The sequence below is a fragment of the Papio anubis genome, chromosome 4 (assembly GCF_008728515.1).
Source record: "Papio anubis isolate 15944 chromosome 4, Panubis1.0, whole genome shotgun sequence".
Lineage (NCBI taxonomy): Eukaryota > Metazoa > Chordata > Mammalia > Primates > Cercopithecidae > Papio > Papio anubis.
In genome coordinates, this window is record NC_044979.1 from 52,100,957 (window position 1) to 52,126,127 (window position 25,171).

The 25,171-nt window shown below is 39.3% G+C and overlaps 1 protein-coding gene across 1 annotated transcript; it reads left to right on the plus strand.

Annotated features, from left to right (window-relative positions):
* The first annotated feature begins 20,393 nt into the window (after positions 1-20,393).
* CCDC71L (coiled-coil domain containing 71 like) lies at positions 20,394-24,849 on the plus strand. The gene has a single exon (XM_017957061.3). The coding sequence runs from the start codon at positions 20,681-20,683 to the stop codon at positions 21,386-21,388; it is 708 nt and encodes a 235-aa protein (XP_017812550.1). The 5' UTR covers positions 20,394-20,680; the 3' UTR covers positions 21,389-24,849.
* Positions 24,850-25,171: the final 322 nt, after the last annotated feature.

Genomic DNA, 25,171 nt, shown 5'->3' on the forward strand with positions numbered 1-25,171 from the left:
TGCCCAACGGAGATGCTTTTTTCTTATTATACAACGGCTCCATGGCTAGTTGCTGCTCTGCCTAGAACCTCAGAGAAAAAGCAAAGATTAAAATGCTTACAGGTCATTAATAACATCCTACATGAGACTTCTATTCTCCAGGCAAAATATCCCCAGACATCTATCCATTCTTTCCATGACCTACTGTTGAGTCACTTTATTTTCCTGGTTGTTCCCTTGGGAATAGGCTCCAGTGTCCCAAAACTATACACCATACTCCAGGAATGGTCAAAAGAGTGCAGAACGGATCTATTATTAATAAGGTGGCTGTCGAATCACAGTAGTTTTTGAGCAGTGAATACCTACAAAATGGAAGGTCCCTTTATCCTTTAAACATCACTGCTATTAAGATGTAGATTTTGTAGTTTTAGGCTGGTACAAAAGTAATTGTGGTTTTTGCCATATAGTCGTTGGTTTTGTTTGTTTGTTTTACTTTTTTTTTTCTCTAGGTAATTTTCCATTCAGGTAGTAGGGGTTTTTTTTTGTGTTGTTTTGTTTTTGCTTTTGTTTCTGTTGTTGTTGTTTTCTTTTTTTAAGAGACAGAGTCTCATTCTGTTGCCCAGGCTGGAGTGCAGTGGTGCAATCATAGCTCACTGTAACCTCAAACTCATGGGCTTAAGTGATCCTCCCACCTCAGCCTCCTGAGAAGCTGGGACTATAAGAGCACGCCATCACACCCAGCTTCTAAGATACAGTTCTTTTATGGTATACTTCCACAGTTGTTTCTGGACCCTACTTTTAGATTTTATACTTGTTTCTGTGAGATTACATTTTGTAGAATTGGTTCATTGTTTCAGGTAGTTTAGAAGGAGATATTAGCTCTCCCTTATTGCTTCATGGGAACTCTAAATCTGATAACCCTACCAGGCATGTGGCTCACACCTGTAATTGCAATGTATTGGGAGGTCAAGGTAGGTGGATCGCTTGTACCCAGGAGTTCAAGAGCAGCTTGGGCAACATGATGAAACCCTGTCTTTACAAAACATAAAAAATTAGCTGGTTGTGACGGCACACACCTGTAGTCCCAGTTACTGGGGAGGCTGAAATGGGAGGATTGCTTGAGCCTGGGAGGTCAAGGCTGCAGTGAGCCATGATCATGCTGCTGCACTCCAGCCTGGGTAACAGAAAGAGACCATGTCTCTAAAAAAATATACAAATAAGTCTGTCAACTATCATCTAAATTACTGATTAAAATGTCAAAAAATGGTAGAAACCATAGGAGAGGTAAGAGATCATGAAAAGATAATGCAAATAGGTGAAGGTCAAGATATAGAAAATCAAATATTTACTCTCACTAATAATAGAATAAATGCAAACTAAACTAATAGTTAATAAAGACAGGAAAAAATGCTTAAAATATATAAAACAGAGCTGGAAAGGTCGGGGTGAGACATATACTTATTGCTGGAAGTATTGTAACTCAGTGTAATCTGCTTAAAAATCAACATGGCAATATGTCTTGAGAAGTTTCAAATTTCTTCTTACTTCTCAACCCAGGAAATTTATCTTAGAGACATAGTGAAAAGAGAAAAATAAAAGTTCAAAAGACACATTATTATAATCCATATTTATATGAATAAATTATTTGTAATCTATAAAAGCTGAAAACAATGTCCTAATATCCTCAATGTCTCACAAATATTGTATTTGAGCAGGCCGATGGGAGAAATATGGTATTATGATGAAGAGCCAGAATTAAAAGCATTGATTATATAAGTGAAAAAATTATATGACAATATAAAATTGACAAAAGCAAGAAAAGAACTAAGGAAATATAAAAATAGATATTTGAACATTGATACTACAAGTGTATTTTTTATTTTAAATTTTTATCAGTGTTACTATAGTCTTCATAAGAAATGCATTTTATATTAAAATTTACTACCTTATAAAATATATTGTGCTATCTGATTATATTTTGAAAAATCTTTATGAGAGGAAAATGCAAAAAAAAGCTGGGAAAATGATTTGGGAGAGGATCCTTGATCCTCTTCATTTATATAGAAAAGAAAAAAATCATTAAAATATGGCTTAGTTACTTGACAAAGAGTGGGAGATGGTTGATGAGACAGTAGAAATGTCTTCCTGGGCACAATTTGGGGAAAATAGTTCCAGTAAATCTAGATACAAATCTTTGAAAATAAGAGTTAAGCGATTTACATGAAAATATTGTGTAAGTGACAGAACCTTTTGGTCTCTTTGGTCTTTCCTTCTCCAACATATTTTCCATATTATTCACATATTTATTGCTTGAGGCAGTGATTATTTGTTATGTTTCTACCTGAATGTGGAAGAATTTCTCAAGAAAATAATTTCCACATATTGTGAAATCTAAAATAGTTCTGGGAAATCTCTAACACTGGCAGTCAGTGGGGTCATGGTAGGGTCGGGGACATCCTCGAAGGGGCAAAGTGTGTGTCACAACTTCCTGGGGGTCTGTATCAGTATGAGTACAGCTGCAAGTAACAGCTGACATCAGGACATTTAAGGACATTTACTGATTTGTTAACTAGATGTCTGAGCTGGACAATCCTAGGGTTGATTTGATGGTTTAACAATGTTGCTGAGGACCTGGAGTCTTTCTGACCCTCTCCACCATCCTCTGCTTAGATTTTATCCCCAGGATTTTGCATCAGTTGCAAGAGGCTACACACAGTCTAAGCATCGTGATCTCTCATTCTCAAGTCCAAAGCAGGAAAGAACAGGTAGTGTGTCATATCCCTCAGATGTTGATTTGAGTTGGAGAAAATGTTGATTGTAATGGTGAGGCAGTAAAAGTAAGCCTCTTAGCAAAGTCTACTGTGGCCCTATCTCTTTGTCTATGGCCAGTAAAAAGCTCCTCTAAAAGAGGAAGTAAGTTTGGCTAAGAAGGAGCAAGTTCTTGTGTGGGGTAGGGTTTGAGAGGAGTAAACGCTTTTTCTTTTTTGATAGGAGAAGTTCACCATCAACTAACAGGCATATACTCAATGCCTGACCCGGCATAAACTTGAGCTTATACCTAAAATTGTTTGGTAGCTCTTATGGAGGACCATGAACTGGGATGTAAACTAACTTCTCTCTTTCTTTCTTTTCCCCAATCATACCAAATGTGATTCCCTGAGAATTCCCTACAAATTGTGTGCCCAGGCCAGGATGTGGTAGCTGCTGCCTGAAGGACCAGTGCTGTGGGAGCCCTTGCCCCAGCTGGGAGGTGTTTTGTGTTCACTTGGGCTGGCACATCCCCCACTGGACACATCTATGAGGGACCCCTGGTCACAGACCCTGGGCCACTACATCAGCTCCATAGGCTTGGTTTCCCAGCTGGTTGAGAACCACTAAGCTTTACTTTCTATGTCTTTTCATCTTTTAAAAATATTTATTTTATACCTCTTTTGTTCAAAGAATTTAAGAGCTTGATGATATCTTAATAGATGATCTAGTTTGTTCATGTCAATCAGCACTTAAATTAGGAAAAGATAAACATGGAAAGGGTGATGTTTTATAGATAGCCAAAGAAGATTCTATAATGTTCAACATTAAAATATTTGTTTTGAAACAATTGTTGAGTGCTTTTACTATGAGCAAGGAGAAACAGGGCTGAAAAGAGTACTGGTCTTTTTATTACTATTATTATTTTACTTTGAGTTCTAGGGTACATATGCACAACGTGCAGGTTTGTTACATAGGTATATATGTGCCATGTTGGTTTGCTGCAGCCATCAACTTGTCATTTACATTAGGTATTTCTCCTGATGCTATCCCTCCCCTCAAGCCCCCACCCCACCAACAGGCCCCAGTGTGTGATGTACCCCGCCCTGTGTCCAGGTGTTCTCCTTGTTCAATTCCCACCTATGAGTGAGAACATGCGGTGTTTGGTTTTCTTTGTGATAGTTTGCTGAGAATGATGGTTTCCAACTTCATCCATGTCCCTGCAAAGGACATGAACTCATCATTTTTAATGGCTGCATAGTATTCCATGGTGTATACGTGCCACATTGTCTTAATCCAGTCTATCATTGATGGACATTTGGGTTGGTTCCAAGTCTTTGCTATTGCGAATAATGCCGCAATAAACATACGCATGCATGTGTCTTTACAGTAGCATGATTTATAATCCTTTGGGTATATACCCAGTAATGGGATCACTGGGTCAAATGGTACTTCTAGTTCTAGATCGTTGAGGAATCACCACACTGTCTTCCACAATGGTTGAACAGGTTTACACTCCCACCAACAGTGTAAAAGCATTCCTATTTCTCCACATCCTCTCCAGCACCTGTTTTCCTGACTTTAATGACTGCCATTCTAACTGGTGGGAGATGGTATCTCATTGTGGTTTTGATTTACATTTCTCTGATGGCCAGTGATGATGAGCATTTTTTCTTGTTTCTGTTGCCTGCCTGCATAAATGTCTTCTTTGAGAAGTGTCTGTTCATATCCTGTGCCCACTTTTTGATGGGATTGTTTGTTTTTTTCTTGTAAATTTGTTTAAGTTCTTTGTAGATTCTAGATATTAGCCCTTTGTCAGATGGGTAGGTTGCAAAAATTTTCTCCCACTCTGTAGGTTGCCTGTTCACTCTGATGGTAGTTTCTTTTGCCGTGCAGAAACTCTTTAGTTTAATTAGATCCCATTTGTCTATTTTGGCTTTTGTTGCCATTGCTTTTGGTGTTTTAGTCATGAAGTCCTTGCCCATGCCTATGTCCTGAATAGTATTGCCTAGGTTTTCTTCTAGGGTAATTATGGTTTTAGGTCTAACATTTAAGTCTTTAATCCATCTTGAATTAATTTTTCTATAAGGTGTAAGGAAGGGATCCAGTTTCAGCTTTCTACAAATGGCTAGCCAGTTTTCCTAGAATCATTTATTAAATAGGGAATCCTTTCCCCATTTCTTGTTTTTGTCAGGTTTGTCAAAGATCAGATGGTTGTAGATGTGTGGTGTTGTTTCTGAGGCCTCTGTTCTGTTCCATTGGTCTATATCTCTGTTTTGGTACCAGTACCACGTTGTTTTGGTTATTGTAGCCTACAAGTATAGTTTGAAGTCAGGTAGCATGATGCCTCCACCTTTGTTCTTTTTGCTTAGGATTGTCTTGGCAATGTGGGCTGTTTTTTGGTTCCATATGAACTTTAAAGTAGTTTTTTCTAGTTTTGTGAAGAAAGTCAATGGTAGCCTGATGGGGATAGCATTGAATCTGTAAACTACTTTGGGCAGTATGGCCATTTTCATGATATTGATTCTTCCTATCCATGAGCATGGAATGGTCTTCCATTTGTTTATGTCCTCTTTTATTTTGTTGTGCAGTGGTTTGTAGTTCTCCTTGAAGAGGTCCTTCACATCTCTTGTAAGTTGGATTCCTCGGTATTTTATTCTCTTTGTAGCAATTGTGACTGGGAGTTTACTCATGATTTGGCTCTCAGTTTGTCTCTTATTGGTGTATAGGAATGCTTGTGATTTTTGCACATTGATTTTGTATCCTGAGGCTTTGCTGAAGTTGCTTATCAGCTTAAGGAGATTTTGGGTTGAGATGACAGGGTTTTCTAAATATACCATCATGTCATCTGCAAACAGGGACAATTTGACTTCCTCTTTTCCTACTCGAACACCCTTTATTTCTTTCTCTTGCCTGATTGCCCTGGCCAGAACTTCCAACACTATGTTGGATAGGAGTGGTGAGAGAGGGCATCCCTGTCTTGTGCCGGTTTTCAAAGGGAATGCTTCCAGTTTTTGGTCATTCAGTATGATATTGGCTGTGGGTTTGTCATAAATAGCTCTTATTATTTTGAGATACATTCTATCAATATGTAGTTTATTGAGAGTTTTTAGCATGAAGGGGTGTTGAATTTTGTTGAATGCCTTTTCTGCATCTATTGAGATAATCACGTGGTTTTTGTCATTGGTTCTGTTTATGTGATGGATTACATTTATTGATTTGTGTATGTTGAACCAGTCTTGTATCCCAGGGATGAAGCTGACTTGATCATGGTAGAAAAGCTTTTGGATGCGCTGCTAGATTTGGTTTTCTAGTATTTTATTGAGGATATTTGCACTGATGTTCATCAGGGATATTTGCCTAAAATTCTCTTTTTTTATTGTGCCTCTGCCAGACTCCAGTATCAGGATGATGCTGGCCTCATAAAATGAGTTAGGGAGGATTCCCCTTTTTTCTATTGATTGGAATAGTTTCAGAAGGAATGGTACCAGCTCCTTTTTGTACCTCTGGTAGAATCCAGCTGTGAATACATCTGTTCCTGGACTTTTTTTGTTGGGTAGGTTATTAATTATTGCCTCAATTTCAGAGCCTGTTATTGATCTCTTCAGAGATTCAACTTCTTTATGGTTTAGTCTTGGGAGGGTGTATGTGTCCAGGAATTTATCCATTTTTTTCTAGATTTTCTAGTTTATTTGCAGAGAGGTGTTTATAGTATTCTCTTATGGTAGTTTATATTTCTGTGGGATTGGTGGTGATGTCTCCTTCATCTTTTTTTATCACGTCTATTTGATTCTTCTCTCTTTTCTTCTTTATTAGACTTGCTAGAGGTCTATCAATTTTGTTGATCATTTCAAAAAACCAGCTCCTGGATTCATTGATTTTTTGAAGGGCTTTTGTGTCTCTGTCTCCTTCAGTTCTGCTCTGATCTTAGTTATTTCTTGCCTTCTGCTAGCTTTTGGATTTGTTGGCTCTTGCTTCTCTAGTTATTTTAATTGTGATGTTAGGGTGTTGATTTTAGATTTTTCCTGCTTTCTCTTGTGGGCATTTAGTGCTATAAATTTCCCTCTACACACTACTTTAAATGTGTCCCAGAGATTCTGGTATGTTGTGTCTTTGTTCTCATTGGTTTCAAAGAACATCTTTATTTCTGTCTTCTTTTCGTTATTTACCTGGTAGTCATTCAGGAGCAGGTTGTTCAGTTTCCATGTAGTTGAGCAGTTTTGAGTAAGTTTCTTAATCCTAAGTTCTAATTTGATTGCAGTGTGGTCTGAGAGACAGTTTGTTGTGATTTCTGTTCTTTTACATTTGCTGAGGGTACTTTACTTCCAATTATGTGGTCAATTTTAGAATAAGTGTGATATGGTGCTGAGAAGAATGTATATTCTATTGATTTGGGGTGGAGAATTCTGTAAGTGTCTACTAGGTCAGCTTGGTGCAGAGCTGAGTTCAATTTCTGGATATCCTTGTTAACTTTCTGTCTCATTGATCTGTCTAATATTGACAGTGGGGTGTTAAAGTATCCCATTATTATTGTGTGAGAGTCGGAGTGTCTTTGTAGGTCTCTGAGGACTTGCTTTATGAATCTGGGTGCTCCTGTATTGGGTGCATATATATTTAGGATAGTTAGCTCTTCTTGTTGAATTAATCCTTTTACCATTAGGTAGTGGCCTTCTTGGTCTCTTTTTATCTTTGTTGGTTTAAAGTCTGTTTTATCAGAGACTTGGATTGCAACCCCTGCTTTTGTTTGCTTTCCATTTGCTTGGTAGATCTTTCTCCATCCCTTTATTTTGAGCCTATGTATGTCTCTGCACGTGAGATGGGTCTCCTGAATACAGTGCACTGATGGGTCTTGACTCTTTATCCAATTTGCCAGTCTGTGTCTTTTAATTAGGGCATTTAGTCCATTTACATTTAAGGTTAATATTGTTATGTGTGAATTTGATCCTGTCATTATGATGTTAGCTTGTTATTTTGCCTGTTAATTGATGCAGTTTCTTCATAGCATTGATGGTTTTTACAATTTGGCATGTTTTTGCAGTGGCTGGTACTGGTTGTTCTTTTCCATGTTTAGTGCTTCCTTCAGGAGCTCTTGTAAGGGAGGCCTGGTGGTGACAAAATCTCTCAGCATTTGCTTGTCTGTAAAGGATTTTATTTCTCCTTCACGTATGAAGCTTAGTTTGGCTGGATATGAAATTCTGGGTTGAAAATTCTCTTCTTTAAGAATGTTGAATATTGGCCCCCATGCTCTTCTGGCTTATGTGGTTTCTGCTGAGAGATCTGCTGTTAGTCTGATGGGCTTCTCTTTGTGGGTAACCTGACCTTTCTCTCTGGTTGCCCTTAACATTTTTTCCTTCATATCAACGTTGGTGAATCTGACAATTATGTGTCCTGGGGTTGCTCTTCTCAGGGAGTGTCTTTGTGGTGTTCTCTGTATTTCCTGAATTTGAATGTTGGCCTGCCTTGCTAGGTTGGGGAAGTTCTCCTGGATAATATCCTGAAGAGTGTTTTGCAAGTTGGTTCCATTCTCCCCATCACTTTCAGGTACACCAATCAAACGTAGATTTGATGTTTTCACATAGTCCCTTATTTCTTGGAGGCTTTGTTCGTTTCTTTTTACTCTTTTTTCTCTAACCTTGTCTTCTCACTTTATTTCATTAATTTGATCTTCAATCACTGATGTCCCTTCTTCCACTTGATCGAATCGTCTATTGAAGCTTGTGCATGTGTCATGAAGTTCTCATGCCATGGTTTTCAGCTCCATCAGGTCATTTATGGTCTTTTCTACACTGTTTATTCTAGTTAGCCATTTGTCTAACCTTTTTCAAGGTTTTTTGCTTCCTTGTGATGGGTTAGACCGCACTCCTTTAGTTTAGAGAAGTTTGTTATTACAAACCTTCTGAAGCCTACTTCTGTCAACTCATCAAAGTCATTCTCTATCCAGCTGTGTTCCATTGCCGGCGAGGACCTGCAATCCTTTGGAGGAGAAGAGGTGCTCTGGTTTTTAGAATTTTCAGCTTTTCTGCTCTGATTTCTCCCCATCTTTGTGGCTTTATCTACCTTTGGTCTTTGATGTTGGTGACCTACGGATAGGGTTTTGGTGTGGATGTCCCTTTTGTTGATATTGATGCTATTCCTTTCTGTTTTTTAGTTTTCCTTCTAACAGTCAAGTCCCTCAGCTACAGGTCTGTTGGAGTTTTTGCTGGAGGTCCACTCCAGACCCTGTTTGCCTGGATATCACCAGTGGAGGCTGCAGAACAGTAAATATTACAGAACAGCAAATATTGCTGCTTGATCCTTCCTCTGGAAGCTTCGTCCCAGAGAGGCACCTATCTGTATGAGGTGTCAGTCGACCCCTACTGGGAGGTGTCTCCCAGTTAGGCTTCACAGGGGTTAGGGACCCACTTGAGGAGGGAGTCTGTCCATTCTGAGAGCTCAAACGCCATGCTGGGAGAACCACTGCTCTCTTCAGAGCTGTCAGACAGGGACATTTAAGTCAGCAGAAGTTGTCTGCTGCCTTTTATTCAGCTATACCCTGACCACAGAGGTAGAGTCTCTAGAGGCAGCAGATCTTGCTGAGCTGTGGGGGGCTCCACCCAATTCAAGCTTCCTGGTCACTTTGTTTACCTAGTCAAGCCTCAGCAATGGTGGATGCCCCTCCCCCAGCCAGGCTGCCACCTCACAGTTGGATCTCAGACTGCTGCACTAGCAGTGAGCAAGGCTCCATGGGTGTGGGACCCACTGAGCCAGGCACGGGAGAGAATCTCCTTGTCTGCTGGTTGCTAAGACCTTGGGAAAAGCCCAATATTTGGGCGGAAGTGTCCCATTTTTCCAGGTACAGTCTGTCACAGCTTCCCTTGACTAGGAAAGGGAAATCTCCTGACCCCTTGTGCTTCCTGGGTGAGGCAATGCCCCACCCTGCTTTGGCTCACCCTCTGTGGGCTGCACCCACTGTCCAACCAGTCTCAGAGAAATGAACCAGGTACCTCAGTTGAAAATGCAGAAATCACCCGTCTTCTGTGTTGAGCACACTGGGAGCTGCAGACCAGAGCTGTTCCTATTCAGCCATCTTGGAACCACCCAGTCAACCTCCTTTTATAAATGGAGAGCGTGCTGGTCTTTGAATTAGAAAACTGTGAATTCATGATTCAGCTTTATCACTTTAACTGGAGCATGACAGTGAACTTTACTGAGCTTCACCTGAAGCTCATCCATAAAATGAGAACATTTTTTCTTACTTCCCTCATCTGGCTCTTTGAGGATCACATCAGATAAAGTATTTTTTAAATTTTAATGTACTGTCTTCAGAGAAAACACTAAGGTATTATTGCTACACACAATGACAAATAAAAAGATGAATAAAACACAGCATTACTGTGAGGAAGTTTATAATCTAGATGATTCACAATTATTCTTCTGCTCTAATAGAATTGAGAGATACAACCCATCCCTCCCAGTAACAGTGGTTCTTCTGGGGGTGAGGGTAAGGTGGGGGTGTGGGTGGGTGTGGAAGTGTACTGTAAGAGAGATGAAAATGAAAATGCCACAGCCTTTGTAGAAGGAAGAGAACATGTAGGGATCAGTGGCTTTGTTGAGGAACCTCAAAGGATGGGTAAAATTTGGAAAGGGGAAAGAACAGTCCCTTTGTGCCCAGCTGTATGTGGAGTATATAGAATAGTACTTACCTCATGGGACTGCTGTTAGATTACATGAGATTACATGAGATTACATGAGATCCATGTGAAGTACGGAGCACAGGGTCTGGCATAGAATATGAGTATTCACATATGTTACACCTGTATGATTCCTAGTTAAACCTGTAGTTCTGTAGGCAGAAAAATGGTGCCCCAGAGATGTTCGTATCTTAATTCCTGAAACATGTGAATATATTAAGTTACATGAAAAACAGGAATTAAGGTTTCAGATGGAATTGAGGTTGCTAATGAGCTGACCTTATAATAGATTATTGTACATTATCCGATAGGCCCAATCCAATCGCAAGGGTCTCTAAAAATGCAAGAAGGAGGCAGAAGAGGAGAGTCAGAGGGAGATGTGACTACTAAAGGATGGTCAGAGAGATTTAACATTGCTAGCTTTCAAGATGGAGGAAGGGAGCCATGAGCCATGGAATGTGGGTGGCCTCTAGAAACTGGAACAGGTGAATAAACGGATTCACCTCTTCAATCTCCAGAAAAGAACACAGCCCTGCTGACATCTTCGTTTTAGCCCAGTAAGATCTATATTAAGACTGGGCATAGTGGCTCATGCCTGTAATCCCAACCCCTTGGGAGGCCAAGGTGGGAGAATGGCTTGAGCCCAGGAATTTGAGATCAAGCTGGGCTATATAATGAGCCCTCATCTCTACAAAAATTTTAAAAATTAGCTGAGTGTGGTGCATGCCTGTAGTCTCAGCCACTCGGGAGGCTTAGGTGGGAGGATCACCTAAGCCTGGGGAGACAGGGATGTAGTGATCTGAGATGGTGCCACTGCCCTCCAACCTGGGAGACAAAGTAAGACCTTGTCTCAAAAAAATATTGAACTTCTGACCTCCAGAATGATGGCAAAATGATACATTTGTGTTGTTTTAAGCCACCAAGTTTGTGGTAATTTGTTACAACAGTGATAGGTAACTAATATGCTAGTCTATATGCATCATGAAACAAATTCCTGATACAATTTGCTCACATTTTATTCCCGGAATTCCAGCTATAGCAGATTCTCAATAAATTATTTGAATGATCGAATGAATAGGCATTCTAGGAACATGTTCTGATAAAGTTTGGTGGGAAGTTTTGCTCTGGTCTAGGCATAAATGGGTCCTAAAGGTTGGATAGTGTCATAATTTGAAGGCTTTTGAATAGCAGGTTACAGAGTTTGTTCTCCATTTGGTAGACAGTGTAGATCCACTCAGGATTTCTGAGCACTAAAGGGACGTGATTGTGTTTTAGGGGTTTAATATGGGTGGTATTGAGTAAAAAACTGTTTATGATTCTGGAATTTTATATGCCTACTTATGCATCCTACTTATGTGTCTAAAAGCATCATATTGTTTTTAAAGTAATAATATGAATTTGCTGATTCCTGTTTAATTATAGTACTTAGACATTTTTTCCATGTTTCTGATTTAATATTAATATTCTTCCAATCTGATACTAATAGTGTCAAACCGGCTAATTATTTTTACATGTAATTACAGTTGAGCTCCAAAATTATTAAGCAAGAGGAGAGTATAAGTGTGGTCCACAATTGAGATCGAACAGTCTCAGAGCTTATAAAAAATTATGAGATGACTTCATTTTATTTTTAATAGGTTTATCAGGTTTAGTAGGTTAGGGGAAAACTTATAGACATAGCATATTTGGATTTCAACAAAAATGTGACAATGTTTCTTATAATACCTTCCTGGATAATAAATTGTGAGTTAGGTGATAATAACAAAAGTCTTGAGGCTAATGGGCCAACCATACACAAAATTTGCTTACAGATGGATGTGTATCAGTATGATCAAGTCTCCAGTAGAATGACACAGGTCTTTGCCATTGAGTTTGTTCCAACTGGTAGTGCCATTGATGACTTGGTTTAAGGTGGAAGGATGCTTGTCTAATTTACTAAAAGGATTAATAAAAATCAGATATTATAGAATTTACATCCAAGAGTGCCACAACAGGTAGGAATGTTGTACTGAAATCAACAAAATGAAATTTAACAGGGATAAATGTAAAGTCATCTAAGTCAAGGGTCGCCAGCCCATGGGCCATGGACTGGTACCAGTCATATGACTTGTTAGGAACTAGTCTGCATAGTAGGAGGTGAGCAGCAGGTGAGCAAGCATTACTCTCTGAGTTTTGCCTCCTGTCAGATCAGCAGTGGCATTAGATTCTCATAGGAGCATGATCCCTATTGTGAACAGCACACACAAAGGGATCTGGGTTGCATACTCCTAATGAGAATCTAACTAATGTCTGATAATCTGAGGTGTCCGTGGAAAAAATGTCTTCCACAAAACTGGTCCCTGGTGCCAAAAAGTTTGGAGACTCTGTTCCAAGTATAGTATAGTTCAGGGCACACTTAATTTTGCAGTAATTCATAAGGGAAAAAAATGGTTTCTAGTTGACTTTAAATTTAATATGAATTAAACATATAAAGAAATTGCTTATATTGCAGTTTTGACATAATCTAAAATTTACTTTTGGAGATTGGTTCTATGAAGTTCTAGGAGACAGGGCAATGAATAAAAGAAAACGGAACTAGGTTTTGGACTAAACATGAAAAAAAAACTTTGTTCACTTTGTTCCCTTTGTTCCTTAGGATTTTGGTTAATATAAGGCCTAGGTAATTTCAGGTCTGGCCAATTTCTTGGTCCATTTCCAATTTGGGCAATTTCTGATCAATCATTAATGAATAAGCATTGATGCAAAATATTATGTTATAGCCTAATCCTCTTGGTTTGTTTTCTGTTTATTCTGTTTTGCATTTCTCTATTTTTTTCTTTCTGTGCATTAAACTGTTTTTGGAATTCTATTTTGATTTATCTGTAATGTTTTTGAACATATCTTTCTATAGCTTTTTCAGTGGTTGCTCTAGGTGTTACACTATACAGTTGACTCTTGAACAACACAGATTGGAACTGTGCAAGTCCACTTCTATGTGGATTTTTTAAATGAAAGTTACAAGTGTGTCTGCCTTTCCTATTTTCCTTACCACCCTCTCCACCTTTTTTCACCTCTGCCACCTTGAGACAGCAAGACCAGTCCCTCTTCTTCTTCTTCCTCCTCAGCCTACTCAATGTGAAGATGAAGAGGAAGAAGATCTTCATGATGACCCACTTCCACTTAATGAATAGTGATGTGATTAATAGTGATTAATGAATATGATGACTCTCTTCCACATGATTTTCCTAATAACATTTTCTTTTCTTTAGTTTGCTTTATTTTAACAGTACAGTATTGTTATATTATTATTATATTATTGTTATATTTTAACAGTACAGTATTGCTTTATATTAACAGTACAGTACATAATATTTATGCAAAATATTGTTAATCAACTCTTTATGTTATTGGTAAGGTTTCTAGTCAACAGGCTGTTGGTAGTTACATTTTTAGGGAATCAAAAGATAAACTTGGATTTTCAACTGCATAGGGAGTCAGTACTTCTAATCCCCATGTTGTTCAAGGGTTAACTGTATATACCTAACTTATCATAGACGACTGGTGTCGTTTTTACCAATTCTAATGAAATATAGAAACCTTATCTTTCTTTATGTCCCTTTATCCTGACTCAACGTATTTGTTTAAAATATTTTCTCTACATACATACAGAGCCACATCAGTGTTACTAATTTTTACTTCAACCATTGGATTAGTCTGCTTGAGCTGCCATAATAAAATATCACAGACTGTGTGGCTTAAACAATAGAAATTTATTTTCTCATAGTTCCAGACACAAGGAAATCTAAGATCAAGGTGACAACCAATTTGGTTCCCTGTGAAGGCTCTCTTCTTGACTTGCAGATCGCTGCCTTCTTGCTGTATCCTCATATAGTGGAGGAGAGACCTCTGGCATCTTTCTCTTCTTATAAGAGCACTAGCCCTTCTGGATTAGGGTCCTACTCTTTTGACCTTTATTTAACCTTTATCACCTCCTCATAGGCCCTACCTCCAAATACAGTCACACTGGGGATTAGGGCTTCAAGATATAAATTTTGGGAGGACACAAATATTCAGTCCATAACAACCATCAAACATAATTTTGAAAACTAGAGGAGAAGGAAAGTCTCTTCTGTTTACCCACGTTTTTGCTTACCATGTTCTTTCTTCCATTCTAATATTCCAAGAATCCTTCTTTTATTGTTTCCTTTCTATTTAGAGAACTTCTGTTAGCCATTCTTTAGGGTAGGTCCACTGGCAACAAATACTCTGTTTTCCTTCATGTGAGAATGTCTTGATCTCCTTTTCATTGTTAAAGGATATTTTCACTCGGTATAGGAATTTGAGTTGATAGTTCTTTTCTTTCAGCATGTGAAAAGTTGAGCCACTTCCTTCTGGCCTCCATGGTTTCTGATGAGAAATCTGCTGTCGTTTGAATTGCTTTTCTCTCGTAATTAAAGTGTTGTTTTTATCTAGCTGTTTTCAGTATTTTGTCGTGGATCTTAATCTCCTTGGATTAAGTACAAACTTAATAACTTAATCCAATCTCTATTTTTCAGAAGTTTGACTTTGATGTTTCTTTTTCTTTTTTTTTTTTTTGAGACAGTCTTGCTCTGTCACCCAGCCTGGAGTGCAGTGGCACCATCTTGGCTCACTGCAAGCTCCACCTCCCAGGTCACACCATTCTCCTGCCTCAGCCTCCCGAGTAGCTGGGACTACAGGTGCCCACCACCACGCCTGGCTAATTTTTTATATTTTTAGTAGAGATGGGGTTTCACCATGTTAGGCAGGATGGTCTCGATCTCCTGACCTCGTGATCCACCCACCTTGGCCTCCCAAAGTGCTGGGATTACAGGCATGAGCCACCACACCCAGCTGACTTTGATGTGTCTTGATGTGGATTTCTTTGGGTTAATCTTATTTGGGTTTGTTTTTGAATCTGTGGATTTATGTCTTTTGCAAATTTGGAACATTTCAGCCATTCTTTCTTTAAGTACTTTTTCCAGCCTCATATTTTTTCTCCTCTCTTTCCAGATCTCTAATGATACAAATATTAGATATTATAGTCCCAGAGGCCCCTAAGGGCTTTAAAAAGAATCAGCCTATTTGTTCTCTGTTCAGGTTGGATAATATATATTATTCTATCTTCAAGTTCACCAATTATTTCCTCTGTCCTCTATTCTAATGTTGAGCCCATCCACTGAACTTTTTATTTTGGTGGTTGTATTTTTTTTTTCAGTTCTAAAATTTTCATCTAGTTCTTTTTTATATCTCTTGATTCTTTGCTGAGATTTTCTATTTCTTTGAAGTAGCTTTATATTTTTCATTTGTTTTAAGAGTGTTCATAATTGCTTATTGAAATATTTTTGATGGCTGCTTAAAATATTTGTTATATAATTCTAATATCTTTCTAATCTCAATGTTGGCATCTATTGATAATCTTTCTTCATTCAGTTTGAGAGCTTTCTGTTAAGTAATTTCTTATTGAAACCTGAATGTTTTGGGTATTACACTATACAACTCTGGATCTTATTTAAATCTGTTTCAGCTGGTTTTCTGACCCTGTGCTAATCGGGGTGGGGTGGGCACTGCCTCAGTACTGCCAGGTCAGAGTCCAGATTTCTCCTGTTTCCACTCACACCTGAAATGGGGAAAGGAGCTCCTCATTACTGCTGAATGGGGTAGGAATTCTGGCTTCTCACTAGGGCTGGGGAGGTGGGTAGGATTGTCTTGTTATATTCCCCACATGGTCTCCACTGACACCGTGGGTAAGGATTGCCTGTTTACTGCCTAGCAAGGATTAAAGTCCTGATTTCTTATCCAGCCTCCTCTCATACACCCTAGCAGAGGTGGTGGGGGTGCCTTTTTATAGCCGGGCAAGGGTAGAAGTCATAGTTTTTTTATGGTGTTTTGCAGCAGTAGGAAAATTATTTTCTAAAAGCTTTCCATTTTGTTAGGCTGCCCCTCATTTCCTGGTCCTATAGCTAGAGAGAAGATTTTGCTGGGGCTTTTTATGTTTGCATCTGTTGGCATTTTGGGGTTGCTGGCTTGTCTAGCACCCAGTCTCAGATGTGCTAGAAAAAGAGAGAAGAAGAAGAAAGGAGACCCAGGGAACTCACTGCCATGCCCTTCTTTGGGTTCTCTGAGGTCTCCAGCCTGTCTGCCTTCTCTTCTCCATTTTTCAGAGTCTTCTTATGTATACTTTATATATAACATCCAAGGTGTTTAGTTGCAATTAACAGGAAAAATAGGGAAAGTACACGTATTCCTATAAGCAAAAGAAAGTCTTATCCTCTCAGTTTATATGGTCTTCATGTTTTTCACATTAAGCAGTTTTAGAGCATATCAGGGTTTGAGATACTTTTGTATAAAAATCTAAATTACTTTTAGAATAGGTCTAATGACAAGGCTGAGTTTTTTCTTGCTGAATCATGCTATATTTAATGTCATTTGAGCCAGCAATTAATGCTACCTCCTTGGATTAAGAACAAAATGTAGAAAGATGGAAACAATTCTGAACTAGAGTTAGAGATCTAGGTTCTAGTTCAGAATCTTCCACTCTACAGCTCTGTGACCTTGGGCAGATCTCTTGGCATCTCAGAATTCTCATCTGAATTAACAATGTTGTTTACATCAGGTATAACTCCCAATGCAATCCCTCCCGACGAGTTGATGGGTGCTGACGAGTTGATGGGTGCAGCACAGCAACATGGCACAAGTACACATATGTAACAAACCTGCACATTACGCACATGTACCCTAGAACTTAAAGTATACTACTACTACTACTAATAATAATAAATGAATTAACAATGTTGGACTTATTAGCTGATCTCTAAGTTTCTTCTAGCTGTAAAGTTTTTATTTTCCTCTCATCAGTGCTACTACTTTAAAAAAAAATATGTAGACATTCTGTAATGCAGGATTTAAAATATGTTGATTAAACCAAGTAAAATCCTCAAAAATAAATAAGACAAATAGGAATCGTTTTTTATTGAATGCTGTGTTCCAGGCACTACAGTAAGTGTTTTATGAATATTCTCTCATCCAATTCTCAAAATTTTGAAGTTAGAAGTTAACTCATTTTATAGATGAGAATGGTGAGGCTCAGAAAGGTGAAAAATGTGTCTAAGAATTTTTTTTGTAAAGATATAATTGACCCCAAGTTTATTTGATTCCAGAGCTGATGTTTGCAGCCACTTATAAAGACTTTTCAAAAAGTTTTTGGCCACTTTTCAAGAGGCAGATTATTTTATAGAAATTGGATTCTAAAGCAATGCTTCTGGGTAGCTAAAATATACATTTTATTTAATTTTTCCCATCACTTTATTCCGCTTGGATTTATTTTTTAACTACATAAATTATGAATACAGAAAATAAATACATACAGCTTTTTTGTTTATTATTATTCATCACTTATTTAGCAGACATAGGGGGCATTATTATCCTTGAGAGGTAAAGGAATAAATTGAGGATTGTAAAATATCATTACTCAAGAGCAAAAATTTAATTTGCCAACTTTCCATAAACTTCATAGTATTGCAAGAACGAGAAGAGATACACTAGAAGTCTCAGGAACTAAGAGATACACTATTTCTATGTATAAATTTTGCTCATTTATGGAGAACGGATAAAGGAAGCATTTGCAAGACTAATAGTTAATCAAAAGGTGGCAGTCAAGAAAAAATTAAAAATAAAAGAAGAAAGAGAATAGAGCAAATAATGTCAAATTTAAATGTATATAATAACATAAGCACTTTATCACGATATTAGTTCCTAAAAGAATTTCATAAAAAATATTGTTTGGTTTTAAGTAAATTAAATGAGCATGCATTATAAAATGAACTCTTGAATACTTGGCAAGTTGAGATCTTATGATTTCTTGGAAACAAAACTGTGTTTAAAAAAGGTTTATCTTCTTAATTGAAATAAGTTCTATACATTTATGTAAATGCCTGGAATACATTTATGTGGCAAAGACCCTGAAGAATTTATAAAATGATGATTATCAAGGAAGGGAGGGGATTCCAATATGAAAAGCCAGGTCTACTTTAATCCTTGTTTTATCCTTGCTTTTCATTATGAAGCCCCCCTAACTTTCCCATGGCTCACTCTAGATTTTCTATGTCAATCTGCAGGGGTATTCCAATGGAAATAATTCAGATTTCACTTTACTATGTATTCTCAGAGTTACGGAAAGAGCAAATTGTGATGTAAAGAGTTGTTGCTATATCATTCCTTTATAAGGATGTAGGAAGCTGGTAATTGGCTCTGTAATCTTGTTCTGAGATCAGAGTGTGCTTTTCTAGGAAAATGATTTTCTCTTCAGAAAGTTGCCATGATTTTGCTAGAGAGCTGGTTCCTGGTTAGATGTTTTATTTTTGCCATAAGCCCATTGTGTGGAATTTTATTTTTGCCATAAACTCATTGTGTGATGAGAGCTTCTAAGAATTTGAAATCTCTGGTGTAGAGCTTTCAAATTATTTATTTTAGGTTTTATTGAAACGGAACAAACAAAATATTATTCATAAATCTATTATAAGACAGAGAAAAATTGCTCAATTCTGGGTGGGGTGGAAGTAGGAATAGGCATACAGCTCTGTCCTTGGTCATTCTACTCATGCATAAAGCATGTTCTATTGAATTCCTTAGAGTCTGGACAACATAGTTTGAAAAACCTTCAGTGAAATACAAAGATCACTAGATTAGAAATCGAAAGATTTAGAATCCCAGTTCTGCTATCAGCAAGCTGTATTACTGAACCTCTGTGGGTACAGATTTCCTCATCTGTTAAATAAGGAGAATGAACTAGGTCTCTTTCAGCTCAAATATTTGAGGAAACCATTAGCAACTATATGTAAATCACAAAACTCCTATGCTTTATTTGTTCACTACTGCAAAATAAGATGTTTCCTGGGTAAAATTCACATGCCCACCTCAAAGTTCTAAGTGTCAAGAGATTTTTTTTTTTTTAACCTTAAGGAATTTAAAGGAGTTCTGTGAAAATTGCAATACAAAATATCTAATTGTCCTGTTCTAAGCAATTTCAGTATTTCTGACTCTATTTGGGATAATCAGTGGTATTTCATTGATTCGTTCAGCAAACACATTGAGTGCCCACTACCTGACAGGAATTGAGTTAGGTATAGAGGACAGAAAAGATGACTAAAGAATGTCCAGTACTCCCCTCCCAATACAAAAAGTAATGTGTTTTTAACAATTTGTGTTTTTCAACGAAACTTTATCTATTGTCTGCGATGATGCATCCTTTCTAAATGATAGGGATGGCGCTGACATTTTAAAACTAAATGAAAAACGAATTGGCATTCATAAAGAACTGTGTATTTAAAACAGTATTTTCTTTACACAGAATGGCTTTATTGTAATAGATCTTTAATCAACTTGAGCAAAGAGTATTTAGTTTTATAGGGTATGAGATGCTTTGCTTTCTGGATAAGCAGGGTCTCTCTTAAATATGAAGATGTCTCCAGTGTTTCCAGAGGGAAACTCCAATCTCTCAGCTGCCAGCCACACTGACATTACCTGAATGATTCTGGATTACTACTGGCTTCTTGAGATGGGCTGGGGTCAAGACAGGGAAGAGTTTTGAATGAAGATGCCAGAAGAGGCCTTTGAGAGGGTGGATGGGAATTGTGAAAGGCCCATTTCCCCTAGACTTAAACCCAAATTCCCTAGCTGTGATACCAGGAACATCCTTTGGGGAAATCTCCCTTTGTTATTCACACTGGTAGAGCTCCCAGCTCAATCCACAACTGCACACCCCCTCACTCTAAGAGTCACTCTTCCCATGGTAGAGCCAACATCCACCCTCTTACTCTAGACGTGGCAGCCCTCCTAGATCCAACCCAACCGTTGACTTACGTTCAAAGGCCATCACCCACCCCAGCACCATCTTCCAGGAACTGGCCTCTCCCCCATCAGTCCCCGCCCCTCTTCTGAGAGCACCCAATGGGTGGAGTCGGGGCTGCGGTGGGAGGGGCCTGAGGCGGGCACATTTAAAGAAAGGCAGCCGGCGAAAAGAGGCAAGAGAGGAGAAGAAAGAGAAACCAGGGGGGCGAGGCGCCGTCCAATGACAAAGCCCAGGGGTGGGCGCCGGCCGCCATCTTGTACCGGGCGGCAGGATATTCGCCCGCGTCCTCCGCCCTCGGAGGGGGAGGGGCGGCGGCGGAGGCGAGAAAAGTAGCGAGAGACGCCAGCAGCGGCCGCCGCCGCGGAGCCGACGCGGATTGGGACGGCGGCGGCAGTAGTGGGACCCGGCGAGCGCGAGCGGCCCCGAGCGGCCTTCGATGCGGCGCAGCATGAAGAGGCGGCGGCGCCGGCCCCCGGTCGCCCCGGCTGCGGCTGCCCGGGGCGGCGACTTCAGGGCAGAAGACGGGGCCGGGTTGGAGGCGCGGGAGGAAAAGGTGGTGTACTCGCGGTCGCAACTGTCGCTGGCTGACAGCACCAAGGCGCTGGGCGACGCCTTCAAGCTCTTCATGCCCCGCAGCACAGAGTTCATGAGCTCGGACGCGGAGCTCTGGAGCTTCCTCTGCAGCCTCAAGCACCAGTTCTCCCCGCACATCCTGCGCAGCAAGGACGTCTACGGCTACTCCTCCTGCCGGGCCCTGGTGCCCGATCCCCCGGGTCCCCCCACAGCCCGCGGCCAGGCGCGCCGGCCGGCTCCGCGCGCCGCGGCCAGGAGGAGGCGCCGCGGAGCCCGGGCGGCAGCTGTCCGCAGGAGGAAGCCCCGGTCACCACCCCCGCCGCCGCCGCCCCCCGAGGAGAGCTGCCCGGCCAAGCCCGTGGCCCCCGGGCCCTGCTTCGGGGGCCGCACCCTGGAGGAGATCTGGAGGGCGGCCACCCCGACGCTGACCACCTTCCCCACCATCCGCGTCGGCAGCGACGTGTGGGGCGAGCGCAGCCTGGCGGCGGCGCGGCGTAGGGCACGCCAGGTCTTGCGAGTGAACCTGGAACCCATGGTGAGGCTCCGCCGCTTCCCGGTGCCCCGGGCGTGAGGCGCGGCCTCCAGGGCGCCTCCTGCCGGCCCCGACCGTGGGACAGAGCTTCCGCCCGGAGGAATGAACAAGTGTCAGTCGAGTGTTTACAGATCCGGCCAGGACCCCGGCCCCCAGTGCACTTTACGCGCGAAGAAGTCACCGGATGGTTGTCCCTGTCCCGGGTCGCGGCGCCGTCGTCTTGGACGCCGGGGCAGGTGTGCCCTCTGCTGCCTCCCGCACCCGGCCTGCGGAGGGAGGGGACAGCTGGATCCGCAGGGGAGGTCCCTTTCTTCCTGACCCCAGATTGAGACGTCTCCAGGACCTTAGGGGCAGATCCGTTTTCTCCCTGTTGGACTCTACCTCACTGGTCTGGAAGTCCTCCGAAGACATTATTTTTCCAAAGGAATTTGGTTTCGTGCTTGTGTAATAAAGCCAGAATTTACTTGCTCTTTATCTCCCCCTTTTTCTGTTTCACTGCCACCCCTCTTTCCGGACAGAAGTTCGAACATGTGGTGTTGCACTAGTTTGTGCTCAGGGTATTCTGAAGCCCACTCGTTTCCTAATTTTTACTGGATTCCAAAGCTTTGATCGAGGATATTTTTTAAGAGGTTCAAGCTTGTGACTGTTAGCAGTGCGAGGATTTGTATGGGCTCAGTGATTACAAACAAAGACATGCAGAATACAACTGTTTAAACATTTTCAAGGTGTTTTTTAAGGTTTTATATTGAAACTTAATGTTTATATTTACTGAGCTCCTAAAAATGGTAGAATACACATGAAAACTTTTGTTTAGGAAAAGTTAACTTGTTAAGTTCTTTTGAATTGAATAAAAAAATGCATTGAAACCATATGGCGTGTGATTAAAAAAATGAATAAATTGTGAAGAACTGGTTTTGGTTACAGGAGTCACTGGAATCCGACTAGAGATGATTTGGCCCCCTGTCCTGGTCTAACATACAAATCCAGGAATATTATGCATTAAAGTATTTTAAAATACATTATCCTTGTAAAATACAAGGATTTCACAATACTTGTATTTTACAAGGATAATGTATTTTAAAATACGAGTTGCATAGGAGAGATGCATGTGTGTAAACATTATGACTAAAATGATAAACAGAATACCCATTAGAATTCTTAGAGCTATTAATGATCAAGAGGGGTGGAGGCATTTCTTGGTATCAAATAACTGGTTGAGGTTACTTTGGGCGAAATCTATTTCCTTTTTGTTTTTGTTGTTGGATAACAAGAAATGTCTAGATTAATACTCATCAGTCTTACAAACATAATGAAAATTAGTTGACTTTTAGTTGACTTTGTTGTCCCAACTTTTTTTTAACCTTCTTGCCACTCATTATATGTTTGCAGTTCTAGGTCTTTTGACAGCTGAAGACCGCAGGAATCAAACAGGCGAGCCACACAGAATACTGACCCTTCTTTATGCTTTTATAGTGTTTATACCATATGGCCCAGTGTGAAATTCTTGATTATCCAAGTGCCTTTGGTCATTTGTGGCAGGAAAACTTAATAGTTTTTTAGCCAGCAGTGCCACAGCCAGCTTTTACTGCAATACCTAAAGGGTCAAGGAGTGTTTTTGTACCACTATTATTTCAAATTTAAGTATTCTGCCATGAAACGATCCATACTGGGCTGGAACTTGACATGTGAAATATTTAATACTAAAACTTATCTCTGCTTGGCAGCTTCTTAGGAAAATAATGAGAGTTGCAATTTTGACTCTTGTGTTCCTAGAATTCAAATGGCATAGCTTTCTGAAATGAGTATTTCAAGTTTAGTAGTCCATATAGGAGTGTTGTGACTTTAATTTCAGTGTTCTTGTTTTCTTAAAAAATTATATATATATATATACACACACACATATATAACTTGATGCCAGTTTTCTAGTAAGCCTCAGTCTTTTATTCACTACTCAATGATAATGCATTGTACAAACACTGTCACATGAGTAAATAAAAATGAATAATTCCTTAGAAGATGGAGAGTGTTAAATTATATTTGTGATAGGAAGCTTAGACTATTCTTTTTGTCATTAGCTTCCATTGCCAATTGTATTTCAGATGCATAGGGTTTTCTTCCTAAAAATACATTGTTAACTTTTATAGCTAACTAGCACCTGGGAAAAATGTATTTGTACAACTTCACTATTGTATATAGTTTTATAATAATTAAAAATAAACCCAATGGCCATATTAGAATGCAATTTCGACATATAGCTTATCTAGATAGTTTTCCAGAGGAGTTTGAAATTTGGCTTAACTGGGAGGATAACTGCTCGGCACACAAGTGAAACATAACCAATGACACCATTCATTTATTTTAACGGAGATTCTTGACATTTTTCTCTCCTATGCCTTGTTACTTTAGCATACTTGAACTCACATAAATGCTTCTTTGGATTACTTGGGCTATCTGATTCCATTTTGGATCTGATTATCCATCTTGAATTCAATAATGGTATTCATTTGGGCTATTAAAAAATTATGCCATTTCTAGTCTGTGAAATAAGATGTAAAAAATCTTTATTTTTGCCCTTTCCTTTGGTTAAAACCTATGTTACAACTTTTAAAATGTGAAGCAACATCTAATGTAGTTGACTGGTATACTAATAGGAAAGTGAAAGTATTTCATGGGTACTTTGTCGCAGAATGTGAAAAGAAACTTGGCATAGTGGCCTTTATGATGAGGCATCCACTTACTGTCCTCTAAAGTGAAGTCTGTAGCTTAGCTTGTGTATAGTTTTTGAAAGAAATCTCATGATCTTCGTTCATTCTCTTGCCTTCTCTTTTATCTTATATGGCACAAGTAGAGGGGGAAGCCAGGAGGAAATTCATCACCTTGCTATGCTTTTATTTGATTTTTAATTCCCGAGTGCCTAAATGTGGTGACTGGCACCTCACATAACTTTTTGAGATTCCTGATGTCATTTTTATCCTTCCTGTCAACCAGCAATGTATTTTTATGTTACTAAAACCAGTAACGTCGTAATTGTTGAGGGCAAGCTTCATTGTTGATAGTGCAAAGTGTCGTTGTTGTGATGTGTATTTATTTTATTCAAGTTTGAATATTGACAAGTGTAACTTAAGCTGGTGACTGACACCTATTGATCTGCTGTGTGCAAATGATAGTACTATTTTTTAGAAAACTCTTCAGTAAATTTTAAAAATATTTGAATACAAAATATCTGAGCAATTTTGAACTCAAAAGTTTTTCATTGTTTTAAGGATTGCGACAGGACTCTAATGGTTTTTAATGGACGCATATGCCTAATATTTACTTTATTGGTGTGTTTAAAATATTTTTTGATAGACTATTATGTCTTAAGTGCTTTAGAAAACAATTGTTTGTAATGGACTCAAAGTGTTTCCCTGGACAGTTTGATGTACTTATGGTTGAGATTTATAATCTGCTTGTACTTTGCTTTTTAACTTATTAATTGTAAATAAATTTTAGAGAATACATAGTGTCTAGTTTTTCTAATGATTTGAACATTTTTGAAATAGTATTTTGTATTTGCATGTGACTCAGAAAACATCTTAATTTACATTTTGATAAATTTTGACTTTTTTGTGAACTTCAAACTCCCAGAAATTTTGAGATTTGTTTTTTGTGCTATCTCAGGACTCTGTGTTCCATCAATTCTTTAATTATCTAGCTAATTTCTAGGATGGTGCTACAAGCCCAAGTTATTAACCAGTTTGCCAGCAATAAAATATCGTACAAAAAAATGCATCAAAATTCAAAATTCTCTAAATTCTGACCAGAGGTCCCCCTGTGACGATG

Coding starts and splice junctions, on each gene's coding strand:
- CCDC71L (XM_017957061.3), top strand. CDS start 20,681: ATGCGGCGCAGCATGAAGAGGCGGCGGCGCCGGCCCCCGGTCGCCCCG.